Source organism: Colobus angolensis, unplaced genomic scaffold, assembly GCF_000951035.1.
Source record: "Colobus angolensis palliatus isolate OR3802 unplaced genomic scaffold, Cang.pa_1.0 Scaffold21, whole genome shotgun sequence".
NCBI lineage: Eukaryota > Metazoa > Chordata > Mammalia > Primates > Cercopithecidae > Colobus > Colobus angolensis.
Window position 1 is genome coordinate 8,097,071 of NW_012115266.1, and position 19,107 is coordinate 8,116,177.

General features: G+C 51.0%; 2 protein-coding genes across 2 annotated transcripts in view; one reads left to right on the plus strand and one right to left on the minus strand.

Moving 5' to 3' along the window:
• The window catches only part of FADS2 (fatty acid desaturase 2), a 108,298-nt gene extending 102,599 nt beyond the window's left edge, over positions 1–5,699 (minus strand). Inside the window, exon 1 of the mRNA XM_011942715.1 lies at positions 5,476–5,699. Coding sequence (XP_011798105.1) covers positions 5,476–5,616 — 141 coding nt within the window. The 5' untranslated portion in view covers positions 5,617–5,699. The remainder of the gene's footprint in view (positions 1–5,475) is intronic.
• FADS1 (fatty acid desaturase 1) lies at positions 4,819–19,027 on the plus strand. The gene is made up of 12 exons (XM_011942713.1): positions 4,819–5,347; positions 8,220–8,330; positions 8,892–9,089; positions 10,489–10,590; positions 10,685–10,813; positions 14,878–14,938; positions 16,532–16,608; positions 17,532–17,629; positions 17,838–17,934; positions 18,182–18,261; positions 18,370–18,495; positions 18,834–19,027. Exons 1-12 carry the CDS (start codon positions 4,973–4,975, stop codon positions 18,883–18,885), a joined length of 1,506 nt encoding a protein of 501 aa, XP_011798103.1. The 5' UTR covers positions 4,819–4,972; the 3' UTR covers positions 18,886–19,027.
• Positions 19,028–19,107: the final 80 nt, after the last annotated feature.

Below are 19,107 nucleotides of genomic sequence, written 5' to 3' on the forward strand. Positions count from 1 at the left end.
GGTCTCGATCTCCTGACCTCGTGATCCGCCCGTCTCGGCCTCCCAAAGTGCTGGGATTACAGGCTTGAGCCACCGTGCCCGGCCCGGTTAACTTTATTAGTGCCTACTGTGTGCCTACTGTGTTGTAGTCACTACACCCCCATAAGTTATCCAATTTCACAGAAATCCAGATTTTTCAAAAATGGTTTTGGTCTTTAATGGCCTGAGGGACTGCAACTGAGGGGAGGCTGCAGCAGAGGCAGAGCACAACCAGTATTGCTCCTCCTATACGTGTTGACTTTGTAAAGGATCCAGGCTATTGGCCAACTATTATGTTTAGGATCTTTTGTTAAAATGGATCAAAATTTGAACTCACAACTCAGGTTATTCCAATAGCCACTGGTAGTCAGGATATTCAATTATGGCTTCACTACAATTGGCATTAAGGTCTTTTTTTTCTTCTTCTTTAGAAAGAAAATGGTGGGGCAGTGGGGAAGGGGTCTCACTATGTTATCTAGGCTGGTCTTCAACTCCTGGGCTCAAGTAATCCTCCCACCTCAGCCTCCCAAAGCACTGGGATTATAGGCATGAGTCATTGTGCCTGACCTGGCATTAGGGTCTTAAGCTCATTTCGTTCTCTTCCTTGAGGATTAATTTGGCTAGAATAATTAGTATTCATAAGTGGCAACCTAAAATTAAGCATGTGATTCATATCCAGGATAAGGAAAGTTCTCTTAGGATCAACAGGGCCCACAAGGCAAACGTTTCCTCTAGTTGGCCTGGATATGGGTTTATTGCAGTCTACATGAGCACATGTGTAGGTGGATAAGTAGATGACAGGGCAACACAACATTTGCCTAGTGGCCTATATGCTTACTCAGTTGTATTTTTTCAGGTTGAAATAATCAGTTAATTCAGCAAATTATTTATTTATTTATTCATTCAATTTTGAGACAGAATCTGGCTCTGTCGCCCACTCTGGAGTGCAGTGGCTCAATCTCGGCTCACTGCAACCTCTGCCTCCTGGGTCCAAGCAATTCTCCTGCCTCAGCCTCCCAAGTAGCTGAGATTACAGGCACCCCCCACCACGCCTGGCTCATTTTTGTATTTTAGTAGAGAGAGGGTTTCACCATGTTGGCCAGGTGGGTCTAGAGCTCCTGACCTCAGGTGATCTGCCCTCCTCGGCCTCCCAAAGTGCTAGGATTACAGGCATGAGCTACCACGCCTGGCCAACTCCATAAATTTATGTGGGATTCCACCTAGAACTCCAAACCAAGGTGCTCTGAACATGTATCGATAGTATAAACAGAATCCACAGTCCTATCCTGGATTATAACCTCGTTAGGGAGGTGGCAAAATACATGACACTGACCTAAGAACATGAATAGCCAAGAAACATGAATGCAAATTCATGTCATATAAGTTGTTTAAATCCTGAGCAAGACGCATTTAATTTGCATCTATCCTACTGACCTATAATCCATGATTCTCGTCTCTCTGCTCCCGCAGACATGGCTAGGCATGACCCATATGGTACTGAACTTTGGATTGCCAGCACCTTACCAAAGTAGCTGCTGGGAATACAAAGAGAAGACACCCCACAAATGCTGAATAAAACACTTAATGAATGGTTCTAGGTAGGTGGGGTTAATCCAGGTGGGGTTATCCTACAACTGGTATGGGTTTTTTGGGTTTTTCTGAGATGTGGTCTCACCATGTTGCCCAGGCGATTCTCCTGCCTCCGCCTCCCAAGTAGCTGGGATTACAGGCATTAATTTTTGTATTTCTTTTTCTTTTTTTTTTTTTTGAGACGGAGGCTCGCTCTGTAGCCCGGGCTGGAGTACAGTGGCCGGATCTCAGCTCGCTGCAAGCTCCGCCTCCCGGGTTCACCCCATTCTCCTGCCGCAGCCTCCCGAGTAGCTGGGCCTACAGGCGCCAGCCACCTCGCCCAGCTAGTTTTTTGTATTTTTTTAGTAGAGACGGGGTTTCACCGGGTTAACCAGGATGGTCTCGATCTCCTGACCTCGTGATCCGCCCGCCTCGGCCTCCCAAAGTGCTGGGATTACAGGCTTGAGCCACCGCGCCTGGTTAATTTTTGTATTTCAGTAGACACGGTTTCACCATGTTGACCAGGTGGGTCTTGAGCTCCTGGCCTTGGGTGGTCCACCTGCCTCTGCCTCCCAAAGTTCTGGGATTACAAGTGTGAGCCACCACACCCAACCTAGTCTTTTTTAATGGAACAGTTATCTCTGCAGTCAAACTTACATCACATTATTTTATTTAATTTCCTTGATTCTGTATTAAAGATATTATTTTTAATGTCTGCAAAATATTTCACTGATGAGCATTTACAGTGTTTCCATTTCCTGTTATCGTAGATACTGCTTTAATGAATATTTTTTGTTTATAAATAGTTTTTTCTTTTTTTTTTTTGTAGAGACAGAATCTTGCTCTGTCGCCCAGGCTGGAGTGCAGTGGCACAATCTCAGCTCACTGCAACCCCTGCCTCCCGGGTTCAAGCAATTCTCCTGCCTCAACCTCCCGAGTAGCTGTGACTACAGGCGCACACCGCCACACCTGGCTAATTTCTTTTGTTGAGGCTAGTCTTGAACTCCTGAGCTCAGGCAATCCTGAGGCACCCCACCTGATCTATAAATATTTTTCTAAGAACATTTCCTTAGGCTATATTCCTAAACACGGAATTATTGGGAATATTTTCTTTTTTTCTAATTTTTTTTCATCTCTTCAGTATTCAAAACATTCCTAAATTCAGGCCGGGCACGGTGGCTCACGCCTGTAATCCAGCACTTTGGGAGGCTGAGGCGGGCAGATCACGAGGTCAGGAGATTGAGACCATCCTGGCTAACACGGTGAAATCCCATCTCTACTACAAATACAAAAACAAAATTAGCCGGGCGGGGTGTTGGGCGCCTGTAGTCCCAGCTACCTGGGAGGCGGAGCTTGCAGGGAGCTGAGATCGGCCACTGCACTCCAGCCTAGGCGACAGAGTGAGACTCCATCTCAAAAAACAAAAACAAAAACAAAAAAACCTTAAAATTTCGATATAAAGTTGTCAAACTATTTTTTTCCAGATTAATCAACTTACCCTTCTAACAGCAGTATGACAGCTTTTATCCCACTGCACCATCACTACAGGAAAAATGGTTTATGTAAAGGACCTCTCTTCTGTTATTTAATACCCCTGAATTTCTTATATAGTTGTCATCAGTGAACCATACTACTTTGGGTTCTGCTTATTTCACGGGGAAGGATTCTGTATCTATCAATATAGTTCACATTCTGGCCATTTAAAATCATTCTTTAATTCTTCATTGTGTTAACAGATCCCAATAAGCTTGGTGATTTTCTTATTGTCAGAACTCGGGGTTGTTTCCAGTTTTTGCTATTAAATTGGCTATTTCTGCAACTTTGCACAGTCTCCCCAACTTTATCAAGAGTGAAACTGCTTGATCAAAGAATAGAAAATGTTTTGTAGCTCTCATTAGACATTGCCAAGTTGTTGGGCAAGGTTTTTAAAAAAGGAGTACTGGCTGTACAGAGATGCAGTTGTGTGCACCATCATTCTTGAGCAGGGTCCAATAGCCTGGCATCTTACCTGGAAGTCAGGACATCTAAACCTCCCTATGGGAACTTGGGAAGTCCCTTCCCCATTTTGAACCTCAATTTTCTTCTCTATAAAATGAAGAATTTGGATGGAATGAATTAAATCCTTTTCTACCAGAAACCTAGCCATATTTCACCTAGCCTGTTCTGTATCACCCTCTCCTGACTCCTACGGGCTCAGAATCTAGCTCAGTGCTTGGACGGTTATGTTTCCTTTTCAAGTGCCCAAATACCAGTGTAATCAGAAAGATGGCAGAGCCTGGGAGTTCAGAGCACAGGCCAGGGTCAAATCTCAGCCCTCCACTTACAAGCTGTGTGACAAAATAACCTCTCCCCGGTTCAGTTTCTTCACTGTAAACGAGGTTAATAGTTCCTACCTCATAGGGTTGTTAGGAGAATTAAACTGAGTTAAGGTTTGTAAAACGCAGTAAGTGCTTTATAGTGTTTGTTGAATAAATAAAATTTTGGACCTAAACTCTGGGTCTCTTTAGAACTGCAACAGCTTCCTAACTGGCATCCCCACTTTTGGGTGCGTTCCCACTCCTCTTTCTAAAACGCAGATATTTAAATGCCAAATCTCTTTGTTTATAGTTTCCCAGGGCTCCCAGGCGCCTCCAGGCTAGAACAGAAATGCCTCAGCTTGAAGACCCAGGTTTTTCAGGTGAAACACCTAAGGGTCAGGAGATGCTAGGATCATCACTCAAGGATCCCAGCGTTTTTTTCAATATATATATATATATATAAAGGCAAACAGGGTTATAAAAATTGTGGGGCATTTTAAATGTTTCATTGAACAAATTAAAGCATTAACAGCCCTCCCCCAACCACCACCAAGCCCAAGAAACCCTAAATATGTTGTTCACAAGATAACTGCAACTTTCAAGGGCTCTCAGGCTTCTACTTCGGGCAGCACAATTGGCGGGACGACGTGGCGAGCAGGCAATAGTTTCCATCCCTGGAAGGTCATCGTCTGGAGACCCCGGCGAAGGCATCCACAGCCTAAAGATGATGTCCGCAACCGCCCGGGCAGCCTCGTGCAAGAAAAGCCTCAGCCCCGGCCCCGGCGCCGACCACCCTTCCTGCGGCCACCCCGCAGCCCTGGACCCTCGTCCATCCACTCCTGGAACGCGGCCCCGCCAGACCCGGTCCGGCCAGGCCCGGCACCCGAGGCCTGCAGGGGAACCGCTATTCCCACCGCGGCGCCCCCTGGAAGCCAACGCCGTGACGCCCGCCTGACGTCAGGAAGTGGAATCCGGCGGCGACGCCTTTAGGGAGCCCGCGAGGGGGCGCGTGTTGGCCGCCCCGCTGTGAGTTGCCCAAGACCCGCCGGGGGGCGGGGTCTCGCTCCCCGCGCCACGAGGCTCGGCCAATGGGAACGCGCGCTGCGAGGGCCGGAGGTCCGCGCCGCGGTGCTGAAAACCCCGCGCGCAAGCGGCTGGCTCTGGGCGCGCGCCAGCAAACCCACTCCTGCAGCCCGCGGACCCAGAGCACGCGCTTGACAGCCCCTGCTGAGCCGGCGCCCGACGTCGCCAGGCTAGCCATGGCCCCCGACCCGGTGGCCGCCGAGACCCCGGTTCAGGGACCTACCCCGCGCTACTTCACCTGGGACGAGGTGGCGCAGCGCTCGGGGTGCGAAGAGCGGTGGCTAGTGATCGACCGTAAGGTGTACAACATCAGCGAGTTCACCCGCCGGCATCCAGGGGGCTCCCGGGTCATCAGCCACTACGCCGGGCAGGATGCCACGGTGAGCGCAGCCAGGCGGGGGCACAGGAGAGGGCGGGACCGGAGGCAGAGTGCAGGCGAGACAGAGTTACGCACCCCGAGCCAAACACCGACTAATTCGGAGGAAAGCCCGGAGGCGCCTGAGCATACCTGTTGCCCGGTGATTGGGTGTCCTGCTGATGCGGGATGCAAAGGCGAGAGAGAGGCCCTGAGAAGTGGAGTCTGGGGAGTGGGGATGGAGGCCAGCAACACGCACACACAAACAAAGGGCCCCGCCGCCCAGTCGTGCATTCCGTCTGCAGCCCCGAGCCTCAGGTCTCCGGGCGAGGACAGGACCCCGGGCTGGGTGGGCTAGGAGGAAGGAGAGCAAGGATGCAGGCCGCCTGGGGAGGGAGGGGGTCAGTGGCCAGGGGAGGGAGTCACACCCTGTCTCGATGGCTAGGAGGGGCAGCGCAGCCGCGTCTGGACCTAGGTGCCGGTCTCCACTCGCCAGCAGGAGCGGAATGGGAGCAGGAAAGAAGCCCATTCTCGAGGATGGGGCTGAAACGGGAAGCTTGGGGAGCCCGCTGCCTTGGGGACCCCTGCGTCGTGTGAAGACTGGAGGACGCGAAAGGGACAGTACTGTTCGGGGAGGGCAAGCGTCGGCTGGCGCACAGAAGGGATTGGGAATGGCATACACTTAGCGAGGACCCCCAGAGCTGTCCTCGATTCGCCAGCGAGGTCTTCAGCTATTCCGCGGAGCGGGCCGCTGTTTACGCTCTGGGGCGGTAGGCCCTTCGCGGGGTTCCGTCCCTTCTTCCCTTGGTCTCACTGTGGGGTCGGCGCGCGCCCCAGCCCCGGGCCTGCTGCTTGTCTTTCTAGACCACAGCCCTCAGAGTTAAGGCCCCGGCGCCTCTGCTGGGTTGGAGTGCTGGGGACTCAGCCCTGGGAACTCGAAAGTCCGGGCGTTAGCTTCACCGCGTTTCCCCCTTGGCGGCCAGAATGGCGTCCCCTCCTCTTGCATCCCTTTCTGATCTCGTGCCCTGCAGCGTGACGCCCTCCACTGTCCCTATCCACTACCCTGGCGTCCCAGAGTGCGCCGCGGGTCACCAAGGTTCCCATAACGTCGCAGCAGAGCTTAGACGCTGCGGGGCGAAGACCCGCCCCACCCTAAGGCGACCAGCCTAGAAGGCGAGGCCAGAGCTTGCGCGGGTCAACCAGAGCGACCACTCGGGAGCCCTGACGGCGGCCGAGAGCGCAGGCCTGGGCCGGCGCATGCGCAGACGAAACCGGCACCAACGCTGGAGCTTCCCGCAGTGTGATTTGGGGCGCGGGATGCCGCGGCAGGGACGGCCATTGGTCCGGATGTGTGGTGCCACAGGCCGCCGGCTCCGCCCCGGCCCCCGCCCCCCGCCCCACACGCCGCATCGCTTACAGGGTCCGGGGCTGCTTGACCGGTGGACGTGAATCTTACCGCTATGGACCTTACCTTGCACAACCCAAATTAGTTGCCTTGGGGCAGGAGGTGGCCACAGTGCTTAGGGAAATGTGGACCCCTACCCAGAACAACGGTGGAGGGAAAAGGAAGAAATGCAAGTGCCCCAGTTCGGACATAGGGCAGTCTTTCTCTTTGTGGTTTTTGGAGAACTCCAGCTAAGAGAGGAAAGGGACTTATTAAAAGACCGGCAAGAAGAAATGGAAGTCTCATAGCCCTGAGAAGTGAATGAAACCAGCTGAACTTCCGGGGTCCAGTAGGGACCTAGAGAACTTTTCTGTAGCTAGCTGGAGGTTTGTAGAATGCACCAATCAGTGCTCTGTAAAATCGCACCAATCGACGCTCTGTAGCCAGCTAGAGGTTTGTAAAATGGGCCAATCAGCAGGACATGGGCAGGGGCAACTAAGAGAATAAAATCTGGCCACCCCAGTCAGCCGCGGCAACCCGCTGGGTCCTCTTCAGCACTGTGGAAGCTTTGTTCTTTTGTTCTTCACACTAAATTTTGCTGCTGCTCAGTCTTTCGGTCTGTGCCACCTTTAAGAGCTGTAACACTCACCACGAAGGTCCACGGCTTCATTCTTGGTCAGTGAGACGAACCCACCTGAAGGAACCAACTGCCGACACAGCCCCACCCATCCCTCCTGTTTCTCACCTATACTGAAATTCTTGGGCAAAAGCTCTCTGTGGACACACCCAGGAGAAAGGCTAGCCCAGGCAAGTGTTCCTTGGTGGTCCCTCTCAGCCAATGCTTCCCATTCCTTGATGGACCCTTCTAACTAGAGCAGATGCTGGGTGATCTAAAACTGTGAACACCTGGGAAGGGTACGAGCACCCTCAAAAGGCAGCTGGGCCAAGGGAGATGGCCTGTGCTTCTGTGTCGGAAGTTGGTTCCTTCGGGTGGGTTCATGGTCTGGCTGACTTCAAGAATGAAGCCACAGACCTTCGTGGTGTTACAGCTCTTACAGGTGGCACCCAAAGAGTGAGCAGCAGCAAGATTTACTGTGAAGAGCAAAGAACAAAGATTCCACAGGTGGAAGGGGGCCATAGGTTGTGGCTGCTGTGTTGGGGGGTAAGGGGGCAGGATGGGAGCAGCTTTTATTCCCTTATTTGTCCCCGCCCATGTCCTACTGATTGGTCCATTTTACAGAGCACTGATTGGTCCATTTTACTAAACCTCTAGCTAGCTACAGAGTGTAGATTGGTGTGTTTTTACAGATCACTGATTGGTGCATTTTATAAAACTCTAGCTATAGAAAAGTTCTCCAAGTCCCCACTCGACCCAGGAAGTCTATCTGGCTTCACCTCTCACTTCAACTTGGGTAAAGCCTTCTGGCAGGCAGGAGAATGGCCTTTGGTGTGAACACTGCCAGAGTCCAGGGGGCTGGCTCCCTCACCTTTCATCTTCTCCCTGCACTTGCAGGATCCCTTTGTGGCCTTCCACATCAACAAGGGCCTTGTGAAGAAGTATATGAACTCTCTCCTGATTGGAGAACTGTCTCCGGAGCAGCCCAGCTTTGAGCCCACCAAGAATGTGAGACCCTGTGTTTGCTATGTGGCAACTCTTGGTTGTTGAGGGGGACAGAGAGGAGATAGAAGGGCAGTCTAGATGGGATCACAGTCATAGTAGTAGTCAGTAGTAGCTCTGGGGAGTCTTGAGTTCCCTGCTTCTTTTGCATAGTCCTGAGGTCACAGGCCCAAGAGAGCGTAACTTTGCAACCTATGGCTCTCCCAAGGCTGCCACTACCATGGCTTCCATCATTGTTATCATCAATATGAGCACTTACTGTGCGCCAAGCATAAACTCATAACTCTCACACATTTACAGATGAGATAACAGGCTCAGGGAGGTTAAGCAACACAGCCAAGGATCACACAGTTAGTAAATGGCAGAGCAAGGACTTAAGTCCTCTGAACTCTTAGGCACTATCCCATAGCACCTCCTCCTGTCATCCTCATTGTCATGGTATCTTTGCCTAGGACTGTGGACTTCCTACAGCTACCTCAGTGGGAGGTCCTTGAGCCTGAGAGGGCCCTTGTCTCCAGTAGCGTTGGGGTGCAGATGAGAAGAATAACAGCTCCTTCTCTTCTGCAGAAAGAGCTGACTGATGAGTTCCGGGAGCTGCGGGCCACAGTAGAGCGGATGGGGCTCATGAAGGCCAACCATGTGTTCTTCCTGCTGTACCTGCTGCACATCTTGCTGCTGGATGGTGCAGCCTGGCTCACCCTTTGGATCTTTGGGACGTCCTTTTTGCCCTTCCTCCTCTGTGCGGTGCTGCTCAGTGCAGTTCAGGTGAGAGCCTTTGGCTTGTCAAGTGCACATCAATGCTCAGTATCCCTGGGGAAAGCTCCTTCGGTGTTTGAGGAAGGCCAAGAATTCCTGCCCTCCAAGTAGGGCAGATCTGAAGGTATGCGGGAGAGTGCAGGAACATGCATTCCACTGTCTTGGCCTGTCTGCTCTTTAGCCGAACATGGGCTATGTTCATTTCTTTCACTGCCTTTTTAGCTGCTTCTCCGAGGGTTCCCTTCTTTCTACATGGTTTGTCCTCTGCCACAGCCCACCTGTGCCAAGAACCAAATTTCTGGTTTTTTAGCAAAGCCTGGTTCCCTCCCCACCACTGACATTGCCCAACATGTTAATAATGATTGAGTGCTAATTCTTGACCGTCAGGACCCATTTGGCAAGCCTTCTGCTCATGTTTGAGTCCTTTCTGTATTCTGGATGTCAGTCCATCATAAGTCATGGACTTCAGGCCGGGCGTGGTGGTTTATGCCTGTAATCCCAGCACTTTCGGAGGCCAAGGTGGTTGGATCACTTGATACCAGTTCAAGACCAGCCTGGCCAACGTGGTGAAACTCCACCTCTACTAAACATACAAAAAGGCAAGGTGGCTCACACCTGTAATACCAGTACCTTGGAAGGCCAAGGCGGGCAGATCATTTGCAGTGAGGAGTTCGAGACCACCTGGCCAACATGGTGAAACCCCATCTCTGTTAAAATACAACAAGTAGCTGGGAGTGGTGGCGGGTGCCTGTAATCCCAGCTACACGGGAGGCCAAGGCAGGAGAATTGCTTGAACCTGGGAAGCAGAGGTTGCAGTGAGCCGAGATGGCACCATTGTACTCCAGCCTGGGCAACAGAGCGAGACTTGCTCTCAAAACAGGCCAGGTGTGGTGGCTCACGCCTGTTATCCCAGCAGTTTAGGAGGCCGAGGTGGGCAGATTACCTGAGGTTGGGAGTTCGAGACCAGCCTGGGGAACATGGTGAAACCCCCAACTCTACTAAAAATACAAAAAAATTAGCCAGGCATGGTGGCGGGCACCTGTAATCCCAGCTACTTGGGAGGCTGAGGCAGGAGAATTACTTGAACCCAAGAGGTGGAGGTTGCAGTGATATGAAACTGCACCATTGCACTCCGGCCTGGGCAACAAGAACAAAACTGTCTCAAAAAAAAAAAAGTCATGAGCTTTGGAGCTGGCGAAACTGAAGAACAGAGAAGGGATGGTGATTTGCCCCAACTCACGTGTGAGTCAGTGGCAGAGGCAGAACTAGGACCCATGTTTCCTGACTCCTGAGGTGCATCATAGGCCTTAGCAGATGAAGGAAGTGGGAGAGGCTGAAGGAGGCAGAGGTCAGTGAAGGGGACACTGGGGCTGGTGGACTGCTCTCAGCATTGACTCTTCTCACCTAGGTCCAGGCTGGCTGGCTACAGCATGACTTTGGGCACCTGTCGGTCTTCAGCACCTCAAAGTGGAACCATCTGCTACATCATTTTGTGATTGGCCACCTGAAGGTCAGTGGGATGGGGAGGGGCTCTCTGAAACTCCAGGCAATGAAGGGCTGCCTTGGGGGAAGGTTTTCATACTCGTGTCCCTGCTTTTCTGTAGGGGGGCCCTGCCAGCTGGTGGAACCACTTGCACTTCCAGCACCATGCCAAGCCCAACTGCTTCCGCAAAGACCCAGACATCAACATGCATCCCTTCTTCTTTGCCTTGGGGAAGATCCTGTCTGTGGAGGTGAGTGGAGGTATCAGTGGAAAGGTCTTGGGGAATAGGAGGCAGCCAACATAGGGGGGTTGGGGAAGGTGCCCACAATGTTGTCAATGTGGGCAAGACACTGGAGCTGGGCTAACTGGAGCTTTTGCCATTTTGGAAGTTCTAGAAGGCAACAGTCAATAAATGGGGGCTGCCCAGGAGGGAATCACCATCCTCCTTAGACCGTTCAGTCAGCAAACCGTTTCTGCATAAAAGGCACCTCATTTTGCAAAGGATCCAGAGGATGACCAGAAGCATCCAAAGGATGAGATGGCCTATCCTTGAAGGTGCTGATGGCACCTCCTGGAGGTGATTTTTTGACACTTGTCCCAGGCAAGCATTCCCCTTGTACTTTGTATTTCTCTCCCACACTTAGGTAGCCTTCTTGTCACAGTCTTCTCTGTCCAGGGCTGGACTGTCTTACTCTTCTTTGATGTCCAGTTATCTGGAACATTCATTCACTGAGTACTTCTTCCCACTCTGCTGATCCCCAGCCTGACTTCCTGGGTGGTCACCGTTGGGTTTGAGTTGTCATCTGAGATTGTAAGCAGAAATAATGTAGCTGCTGAAGGAATAATGCCTGGGGGTGGAGATCTGGTGAACTTTTAGTGAGCATTAGGCAATGGAAGGTTCTGAAAGGCCAGCAGCGATCTTTGGAAAGTTAATTTAAAGCCCTTTGTCCCAAGCCTCTAGGCTGCAGAGTTCTTCCAGGTCCCCTCCTCCACTTTATGATGTTTCAGCTTGCCAGGAATTAATTTGTCGTTAAAACACATTTCAGTTCTAGGCATGAGTCCAAGGTAGCCTGGCTCTCCTCTCGCCCCTGGCCGTGAGAACTTTGAAAGGGCTTTGGCAGCACTGGCTGGCCCGGCATGAGGAGCTCATAGCTTGAGGCTCATGCCTCACCTGTCCATAATGCTCTTATTTTTCCATCTCATGAGCATGGACTTGGGCTTGTTACATGTCCGATACCATTACGGTCAGTACTGTGCGGATGATGAAGCAGCCCTGCCCGCCGTCTGACTCCCGTGGCTGCTTCAAGGGCAGTGTGGTTATTTGCGGGGCAGTAGCATGGGGCTTGTGCATTTCTACTGTCACTACAGAGGGTTTAAAAAAAGACATGGGCAGGTTAAGTGGAAGGGAACCATCTCACACCACCACCTTTACTGCTTCCTGGTACTTGGGTTTTCAGGAAATTCCTATCAGCAGATATGAAAAATAGAGAATGAAGGGACGCAGTTGGCACGTGCCAGTGGTCCCAGCTATTTGGGAGGCTGAGGTAGGAGCATCGCTTGAGCCCAGGAGGTGAAGGCTGCAGTGAGTATGATCACACCACTGCACTCCAGCCTGGGTAACAGCGTGACCCTGTGTGTAAAAATAATAATTTTTTAAAAAGATTAAAACCAAAAAATACGTAAACAGAGCTCAAGGTGACTTACAGATTAAAAAAAGTAAAATATGACAGAAACTGAGAGGTAGTCATGATCAGATATGGCCTCCTTCAGGTGCTGACATCTGAACTGAGACCTGAATGATGAAAAGGGCCAGCACTGCAAAAATTCAGGGAAGGAACATTTGGAACAGAGAGAACAGTCAAGTACAAAGGCTCCTGGATGTTCAGGGACAGTAAGCAATGAGAGAATGAGAAGACCAGAAAACTAGGGAGGGGCCAGATCATATAGGGCCTTAGAAAGCCATGGTAATGGTGTGGCAAGAAGTTTGGGTTTTATTCCAATAGCAATGGGAAGTCACTGGAGGGTTTCTGGTGGGTACAGCAATCTGCTTTGCACTTTAAAAGGCTTGCTCTGGCTGGAGGTGGAGAGGATGAATTATAGAGGGCAAGTATAATCACAGATATAACCTCAGAGAGGAGGCTGGAGCAAGTCCAGAACAGACCAGGGAGGAGCAGGTGAAGCCAATGGATTTGGGATGTGTTTTGGAGGCAGTGTAAACAAGGCTTGCTGAGGACCTGGATGTGGTGGTGAAAATCACCCCATCTTGAACAACTGAGGGAAAATGGAAAGAGGGGCACCCTTGTTTGGTGGGATGAGTGGGGCAGAGCCCCACCCTACCAGGGTGGCCTCCTATTGTGGAACTGTTATGGAAAGGAGCCCCATCCATTGCTTCCTCCTTGAATGGCAAATGCCTTTATGACCCCTATAACTTGCCCCATTATGTTTAGACCCTTGGTGGTCAGAAGGGTTCTATTTCGGTCAGTGTCCCCTGCCCCTCCTTGTCCTCCAGGAATTTTGAGAGGCACTGATGTGGATGTCATAGGGTCAGCACAGGCATCAACATCCCCAGAGGGATGGAACCAAGCAGCCTGTTGCCCAGGCATTCACTAGCAGGCAGCCCATCCTCAGCCTCATAGATAGCTGGCAGGGGTGAAGAAAGGCTATTTTGGGTCCCAAACCTTTTTTTTTTTTTGAGACAGAGTCTTGCTCTGTCACCCAGGTTGGAGTGCAATGGTGCGGTCTCAGCTCACTACAACCTCCACCTCCCGCGTTCAAGAGTCTCCTGCCTCAGCCTCCTGACTAGCTGGGACTACCGGTGCGTGCCACCAAGCCTGGCTAATTTTTGTGTTTAGACATGTGGTTTTGCCATGTTGCCCAGGCTGGTCTCGAACTCCTGGGCTCATGCAGTCCACCCACCTCAGCCTCCCAAAGTGTTGGGATTACAGGCGTGAGCCACTGCACCCGGTCTCTGTTTACAAATTTATCACTAGCTTCATCCCCTAAGGTTATAAGCTCCAAGAGGGTGGGAAGTCTGTATTGTTCACCTCTGTATCCTGAGCATGTAGAACATAGCCTGGCACACAGTAGGTGCTCAAGTACTTGAATCTGTTAATGTAGAAAGCATGCTTCATCTAGCTGAAGTGCCTTGCACAGGATAAGCTCTCAATAAATGAACTGTGGACACATGGAAGGGTGAGCTAGAGCTCTGCTCAGGGGTTGAGTGCTCCTCTTGTGCCCTTGTGGTCAGTCTAGTTACCTGAACTAATTGGAGTGCAATACAGTCATGGAGTGAGACAGCAGAACTTTGCTGTCTTGTTTGTGAGCCCACATCAGGGGTTCTAGGCTGGCTGGTTGACATGGTGGCTCCAGCCTGTCTCTTCAGCAGCTCAGCTTATAAAAATATAAAAAATAACCACCACCTATTAGGGAAAACTGCTGGAACCTTCAGATTGCCAAATTGTTCTTGGTGTCTTTTCCAGAAATATTTGCCAAACTAGCCTTCAGGGGATTTGATAAAATCCCCTGAAGTCAAGAGACCATGTTGAAGTCAAGAGACCAAAAGATTTTGATGGGGAGGATTAGGGGCTGGATATAGAGGGAATACTTAACCTGTATAGGGGCAGATATGGTTGTCCATGGACATTCTGATGTCAAAAAGTACGATGGCGGCTGGGCATTGTGGCTCACGCCTGTAATCCCAGCACTTTGGGAGGCCGAGGTGGGTGGATCACCTGAGGTCAGGAGTTCGAGACCAGCCTGAACAACATGGAGAAACCCCATCTCTACTAAAAATACAAAATTAGCTGGGTGTGGTGGCACATGCCTGTAATCCTAGCTACTCGGGAGGCTGAGGCAGGAGAATCACTTGAACCCAGGGAGGCGGAAGTTGTGGTGAGCCGAGATCATGCCATTGCTCTCCAGCCTGGGCAACAAGAGTGAGACTCCGTCTAAAAAATAAACAAATAAATAAGCACAATGGGAGAAAGGGGAGAGGGCAGTGGGGCCTGGAAACCTTATGACAAAGAGAATGAACACAAGAGGGCCTGTGGTCCTGTAGACTCTGTGCTGGGCACATCCCTCATGTGAGCATGGGCCATCCAGCTGCAGTCCATGGTGTGACACGCTCTGCAGATTACAGCCTAGGGCTTCATGTTCCATGTGCTGGAGGTAAGGCTGGGCCTCTTGGAGCTTTCCAATAGCACCAACAAGCTGTCAGCCCTGGAGGAGGCCTAAACTTCCAAGCAGGGAAAGGTCAGGTCACAGAGGGAGGAATCACTGGTCTCTGAATGCTCATGTGTTTGCTTTTCTTCACAGCTTGGGAAACAGAAGAAAAAATATATGCCGTACAACCACCAGCACAAATACTTCTTCCTGAGTGAGTGTCCCCATCCAACACAGGGGAGCTGCCTCAGGAGGGAATGCTGAGGGAATGAGGAGGATGTGGCTCTCCAAGGGATTATGGTATTTTAAGGAAAGGGGCTACAGGAAGTACCCCACCCTCACCCCCAGTTACTCCCTGCATGAGAGCAGTTTGCCATTTCAACTGAGGGAAGTGAAGTTAGGCTGATGATTGGCTGAAGGTTATTTGGTTGGGGGCAAACTAGTTCCTGCCATCCAACCCCAGTTTCCACTAGGAAGCTGGGTGTTTGGAGTGTAGAGAGGCCTCTTGCTTTACCCTCAACCTTATCTTAAACTTTGTCAAGATGGGCCAAGGTAAACTGGTAGAGCCCAGTCCAACCCCCACAGGAACAAAGGTACAGATAGTTCTGGAAGGATGGGTCCTGAGGAGACAGGTATTGCTGTTAGAACTGGGAACATCTTTCTGATGACTCCATATATTCCCAGCTTTAAAAGTCTGTCCCAGCTACTAGGGAAACTGAGGTGGGAGCATCCTTTGAGCCCAGGAGTTTTGAGGCTGCAGTAAGCTCTGATTGTGCCACTGCACTCCAGCCTGGGCAATGGAGTGAGATCCTGTTTCTTAAAACAACAACAACTCTGCTCTGTAATGCCTAAAATGAGCTTTAAACGCCTTTAAATTTTCAAATTTTTTAAAGAAGGAAGGGAAGGAGTCCACTGATGTTATTTTAGTTCGAAGGAATTCATCCTAACTGCCTATCACCAACTATCACTAATAGAGAAAGGTGGATGGGGCAGAAGGGTAGACCAGAGACCTCTGGAAGAAATGATTTTAGAATCCATGGCACATCAAGATGGAGGAGCCGTGGGTGGTCATTGTCATGCTAGGAGTTATAGGTAGCATCAGGCGCCACAGAGAAGGGCTACAGAAAAGGAAATGAGGCAGGCATGTAGAATGCAACACTTCTTCAACTCCCAGTTTTCTTTCAAGAGAGACCCCTCTGTTCCTTCCCACGACTGACCTCCAGGGCTTCAGATTGGGGTGGCACAAGCCCATCTCCCTAGTCTAAGGAAGTGAGCTTCACAGCCTGTGAAGGATCCACAGAGTCCCTCCCAACACACACACACTTTCCTGCTCCTGCCCCTTCACTTGCATGATAGAGCTGCCAGGAACAAAGGGCAGATGACTGTAGGGACAGGCCTGTAGCCAAGGTAAGAGAGTATTGGCACCCTTTTAAAGGTGTGGGATCCATGGAGTGTGTATGTACAAAAGTGAAGAAAAATGAAAAATAATAAAGGTGTGGGAGCAGAGCAAGTCCCACGCGTGGGGCCTGAGTTCCCAGGCTGCCTGTCACTGAAGAGTGCCACTCACGCCCCTCACCTTCCCTGGCATCCTCTTGGGAGTTTTTGCCCTCCCCATACTTGGATTTATGCCCACCTTTGGTGCCTGCTGGTTCCAGTAGATTGCAGAGCACTCAAGCAGCTGGAGGGGAGACAGAAGGGATGATCGGAAGAGGCAGTCCCCTGCTAGAGGCCATCTCTCCAGCATCAACTGGCCCTTTCATGACCGTCTTGTGCTCATGCCTCCTCTTTCTCTTGGTTTCCTCCCCAGTTGGGCCCCCAGCCTTGATGCCTCTCTACTTCCAGTGGTATATTTTCTATTTTGTTATCCAGCGAAAGAAGTGGGTGGTGAGTATTCATGACCCAAGAAGCCCACGTCCTTGTCTCCAGCACCCAGAGTAGGGGATAGGGATTCCCCAGGGGAAACTGAGGCTGACTCCAGGCCTAATTTAGAGCAAACTAATAGAACTAGACACAGATCCTCACCTTCTCTAAGTAGGACAAAATGATTTGAGCTTAGCAGGCAGCCTGATTCCCAATGTGCAATTTCATGCAGCCAGTGTCTCCAGAGGTTCTTGTACTGGGCATAATGCCAGGGGGCTGAGTTGGGAATGGGCAAGATGAATGATAATACCTACTTTCAAGGAAACTTCTGATGAAGCAGAATGTGGTTGTTAAATCAGAAAAGAGGTACAGGCAATAGGTTCTGGGGACTCCAAAAGGGGCCTGACTGCACCTGGCTTTGTAAAGTCACTTTTCTAGCTGGCCTTGAGGCTAGGCAGGGTTTCTGACAGCCAGAGGTGGGGCAGTGGGGATGAACTCCAAGCAGAAAAGCTGGAAATGGGGGGTAAGTTTGACCACCAGACATACTGTAGAGGACTAGTGTCAGGGGAAGAGTATGGTGCTTGGTTCAGTGTACAGAAAAGCAATGAGAGATTTGATCAGGGCACTGGCATGGACTGAGCCATGGTCCTGGAAGATTCATTTGGCGGCACGCTGAAGGATTTAGATTGGCTGGGAAGAGCTAGAGGCAAGGAGACCTTGTAGGCCTTGGTACTTTTGAAGGGGACAGGCAAGAAGAGCTGGGGGGTGCCAATGGGAATGGAAGAAAGGGGCAGTGGCACTAGATATTGCAGGATTGGACCCCTGAGAAGCTGAAGATGACTGAGTCTGGATACCCAGGAGAATGGCTGCACCATACAAAGAAAGCTGGTGACAGGAAGAGGAAGAGCTGTTCGTGACTATTATGCTCACTGCTTTCCTCACTATAGGACTTGGCCTGGATGATCACCTTCTACATCCGCTTCTTCCTCACTTATGTGCCACTATTGGGACTGAAAGCCTTCCTGGGCCTTTTCTTCTTAGTCAGGTAGTATTTGGTGGGGGCGGGTAGGGACTGGTGAAGGAAATGTTGGGGAATGACCAGTCTGGTCTAGGGGCCGTGCTGGGGCTTTGGGTAACAGTGGGTGTTTCAGGAGTTGGCTTGGGAAAGTAGATGGGCTGGAGCAGTTATCTGAGGGGGAAATCAGAATTCTGGGCTCTGTGTAGACTGTTTTTGTCTGTGTAACATCCAACAGGTTCCTGGAAAGCAACTGGTTTGTGTGGGTTTCACAGATGAACCATATCCCCATGCACATTGATCATGACCGGAACATGGACTGGGTTTCCACCCAGGTAAGGGACAGTCACTCAAGACTGGAGCATAACATAACATTGAAAAGGGTGGGTAGGTGAAAACAGCAAAAACAGAAAGTCCCCAAACAGCATTTTCTCATTAGCCTGAGGCTCTTGTCTGCTACCATGTGAAGGGAGTGACCAAGACAGTCTCACGTCCCTGCCTCACCCAGCTTTACCTGGAGAATGCTGGGCTGGCCTTTCCATCTGATACTCAACATGCTCTCCCCTTGACCTTTTCCTCCAGCTCCAGGCCACATGCAATGTCCACAAGTCTGCCTTCAATGACTGGTTCAGTGGACACCTCAACTTCCAGATTGAGCACCAGTGAGTAGGGAGCCTGGGGAAGCAGGGTCCTGGGGAGTGTGTAAGTGTAGGGTACAGGTGGGAGCAGAGAAGCAGGAACTGACTCCCTGCTGTTCGTTCTCCCTGAAGTCTTTTTCCCACGATGCCTCGACACAATTACCACAAAGTGGCTCCCCTGGTGCAGTCCTTGTGTGCCAAGCATGGCATAGAGTACCAGTCCAAGCCCCTGCTATCAGCCTTCGCCGACATCATCCGGTGAGTATCTGAGCCCAAGAAGATGGCTGGTAGGGAGGGAAGAGGGCAGGGCAATGGAAATGATGACATGTAGGGTGGGGAGTGAACAGAAGGTGTTCCCAGTCGTGTGGGATGGAGTTCACCATGGCAAAGGCAGGATTCTTTATTGGTCCTGTGGCCAGGTCAGGCCTTTGCCCTCACTGGGCTTCCCCTCAGTACCATGGCCCAAGCTAGCTTTCTCTAAAGTAGAGGGGAGGAAAGCCTCCAGCTGGAAGAAGGCCTTAACCTCACTGCTGCATCTCTGGTGGGTTCAGCTCCGCTTGTCTCCCTCATTGTCTGCCCCCATTTTGTTCCTGCAGCTCACTAAAGGAGTCAGGGCAGCTCTGGCTAGATGCCTATCTTCACCAATAACAACAGCCACCCTGTCCAGTCTGGAAGAAGAGGAGGAAGACTCTGGAGCCAAAGCAGAGGGGAGCTTCAGGGACAATGCCACTATAGTTTAATACTCAGAGGGGGGTGGGTTTGGGGACATAAAGGCTCTGACTCAAACTCCTCCCTTTTATCTTCTAGCCACAGTTCTAAGACCCAAAGTTTGGTGGACACAGAAGCCCCCAGAAGGAGGGAAGGAGCTGT

Coding starts and splice junctions, on each gene's coding strand:
- FADS1 (XM_011942713.1), top strand. CDS start 4,973: ATGGGAACGCGCGCTGCGAGGGCCGGAGGTCCGCGCCGCGGTGCTGAA. Junction 9,090..10,488: donor TGCTGCTCAGTGCAGTTCAG/GTGAGAGCCTTT, acceptor CTTCTCACCTAG/GTCCAGGCTGGCTGGCTACA. Junction 18,496..18,833: donor GCCTTCGCCGACATCATCCG/GTGAGTATCTGA, acceptor TTGTTCCTGCAG/CTCACTAAAGGAGTCAGGGC.